The 2449-nt window shown below is 39.5% G+C and overlaps 1 protein-coding gene across 1 annotated transcript in view; it reads left to right on the top strand.

Moving 5' to 3' along the window:
• Positions 1-2449, top strand: part of BCAT1 (branched chain amino-acid transaminase 1, cytosolic) — an 83302-nt gene that overhangs the window by 42237 nt on the left and 38616 nt on the right. The window contains exon 6 of the mRNA XM_006897215.1: positions 759-922. Within this exon, the coding sequence (XP_006897277.1) occupies positions 759-922 (164 nt within the window). The remainder of the gene's footprint in view (positions 1-758; positions 923-2449) is intronic.

The raw sequence follows: 2449 nt of genomic DNA, 5'->3' as shown, positions 1-2449 counted from the left end.
AACAACAACAACACAAATAAAGCTACAATGAACATTGAGGGGTTGGGGGAAGATGTTATATGACTAGTTTGTTGTAGACCGAAGGTAAAGTAATATGAAACAGACAACCAGGAATGAGATGAGAGAGTAAAAACAGGGGGCCTGCAGTTCTGATGACCAAAGCGCCCAAGCCATGCCTCTCTGTGTATTTATTGGGAATCATCAGGAAGGTAAACAAAGGATAATCACAAGGGAGTAGAAAACTAAAATAAAGGATCATGGGGAAATCTTTTGCAGGTAAGTTAGTGTTCTCTATTGTTTACCTTATGCTAATCTCAGGAGGGACAGATTCAGTAAATACAAACTAAGAACAATGTTGACTCTTAAGGAAAGCCTTAGTGCCTCAGGGTGAACTCCAGTTTGTATTATGCCCCCCTTATATCCTGATATAGCATTTGGTTTATTATTAATATTAAATTTGATATTCAGCTTCCTAAACTAGTTGTTAAATATGTGTATATCCTTTACTTTAAAACTCTACTAACCAGGGGAAGAGAGATTACAAATTTGATTTCTTCCAACAACTCAGAAAGCAAAGCAAAAAACTGCTTAAGGACTCTGTACACATTGTTTTCTTTTTGTAAAACTATTAGGCATTGTGTCCTGAACTTTAGATTATTAGTACACCCCTTCTGGAATTTCGTTAAAACTTATTCTAAACTTGAAGACTGGTGTCTACATTTTAAATTATATTTGTGCTTACTTTTACTTGATTGCAGCCTTCCCTTGGAGTCAAGAAGCCATCCAAAGCCCTACTTTTTGTAATCTTGAGTCCAGTAGGACCCTATTTTTCCTCTGGAACCTTTAATCCAGTGACCCTGTGGGCCAATCCGAAGTATGTAAGAGCCTGGAAAGGTGGAACTGGAGACTGCAAAATGGGCGGGTAAGAGAAAATCCTGTGTCTCTCTTTAAAGGAGAAACCTTTCATGGCTATTTAGTTAATGCTGTTTCACTTCAAATGGGATGCATGCATTAATAGTCAAGTTTTAATGCTCATTTTTGTTTTGTGCTTAGCTTGCAATGTTTAAAATGCATAGGTTACTTAAAAGATAACATGTGGTCTTTCATAAAGGCTAGACATTGGATATGATACCTAGAGAACAGCCAAAATGAGTTACAAAAACAGGAATAAAATTAGTGCTTTGCATCCACTGCCCTGGATGCTGGTCTCCTTTGGCTGCAGTTGGCGGTTGGCATAAAAGAGCATCTGGTGCTGGGGCCGAGGCCTCAGTTGGCTCCAAGGAGTCATGTCTGGGGAATGTGCCTGTTCACTGAAGTGCAGTCTTCATTGCCACAGATTGTAGCCCCACCTGCTGCCAACTGGCTAAGGGACAGCCCTGCATTGGCTCTGTCAGACCAGTCTCATAGTCCATATGTGGCTGGCTGAAAATTAAAGAGTATTTGAGAAGTGTTGGACAATTTCAGAGGTGGACTTGGCTGTGAATCACATATGTCCCTCTGGGTGAACAAGAATAGCTGGATTACCCATTGTGCTGAAGTGTATCACATACCCAGGGCAACAGAAGATCTGGAAGGTGGCTCAGTGGCAGTCTTCCAGGTCCCAGTGCATCATGTAGATGCATCGAGCCCTGGAAGGGTCGAATGACGTGCTGCTGGGATGTTAGAGGCTTTGACATCGGGCTTTGACCTCTCTATTAATTCCATTTTCTTTTCTCTGCCCTCATCCCAAAAAAGAAAATGGTTATAAAATTGTTTCTTGTTACTTCTTCTTGGTAACTTCAGTAACTAAATCCACTCAATTGGTAGATAAATCCTAATGGAGTTCACTAAACTATTAAAGTCACTTTCTTTCCTCTCTTGACAAAGAAATTACTCCTTGACTGTATTTGAGGATAGCCAAACTCGAAACAGCTTTTGCTTACTGTTTTTATTTCAAAGAATGTGTGCCTCTGCACTACTACAGACACATGTGCTACTGTTTTAAAATTTCACCTTGTGTGCCTTGATCACAGTAAATCACAGCCTTGATGAAGAGGTAGAAATAAAGGGGGAAAAATACTCTTTAAATTTTGCTTTTTTGCGCTTTCTTTTAGGAATTTGTAAAAGTTAGTACAAAGACATTCAGAAGCTACAGTGTGTGCTACTCCTATGTGTGCAGAAGGTTACTTATTATTCAAGTTTATATGATATAATGAAGTATCACAGAATACATGTTTGTCTTCATAGGCCAGTGAAAGAGATCCTGTATCGTAGGGAATAACATGTCAGGCTACTGTCAAAAAGATTGAAAGTTCAAATCCACCAGGCATTCCATGCGGAAAGATAGGCAGTCTCCTCCCATAAAGATTTTTAGCCTCAGAAACCCAAGGGAGGGTCACTATGAGTTGGGTTTGACTTGACAGCAGTCAACTTAGTATTTTTGATGCCTGTTTTTGTGTTTGTTTTTTTT

Source organism: Elephantulus edwardii, unplaced genomic scaffold, assembly GCF_000299155.1.
Source record: "Elephantulus edwardii isolate Elephantulus edwardi_28Jun2011 unplaced genomic scaffold, EleEdw1.0 scaffold00206, whole genome shotgun sequence".
In the NCBI taxonomy this organism is placed as follows: Eukaryota; Metazoa; Chordata; class Mammalia; order Macroscelidea; family Macroscelididae; genus Elephantulus; species Elephantulus edwardii.
The sequence above is the reverse complement of the archived record's forward strand: the minus strand, read 5'-3'. Positions and strand labels throughout refer to the sequence as shown.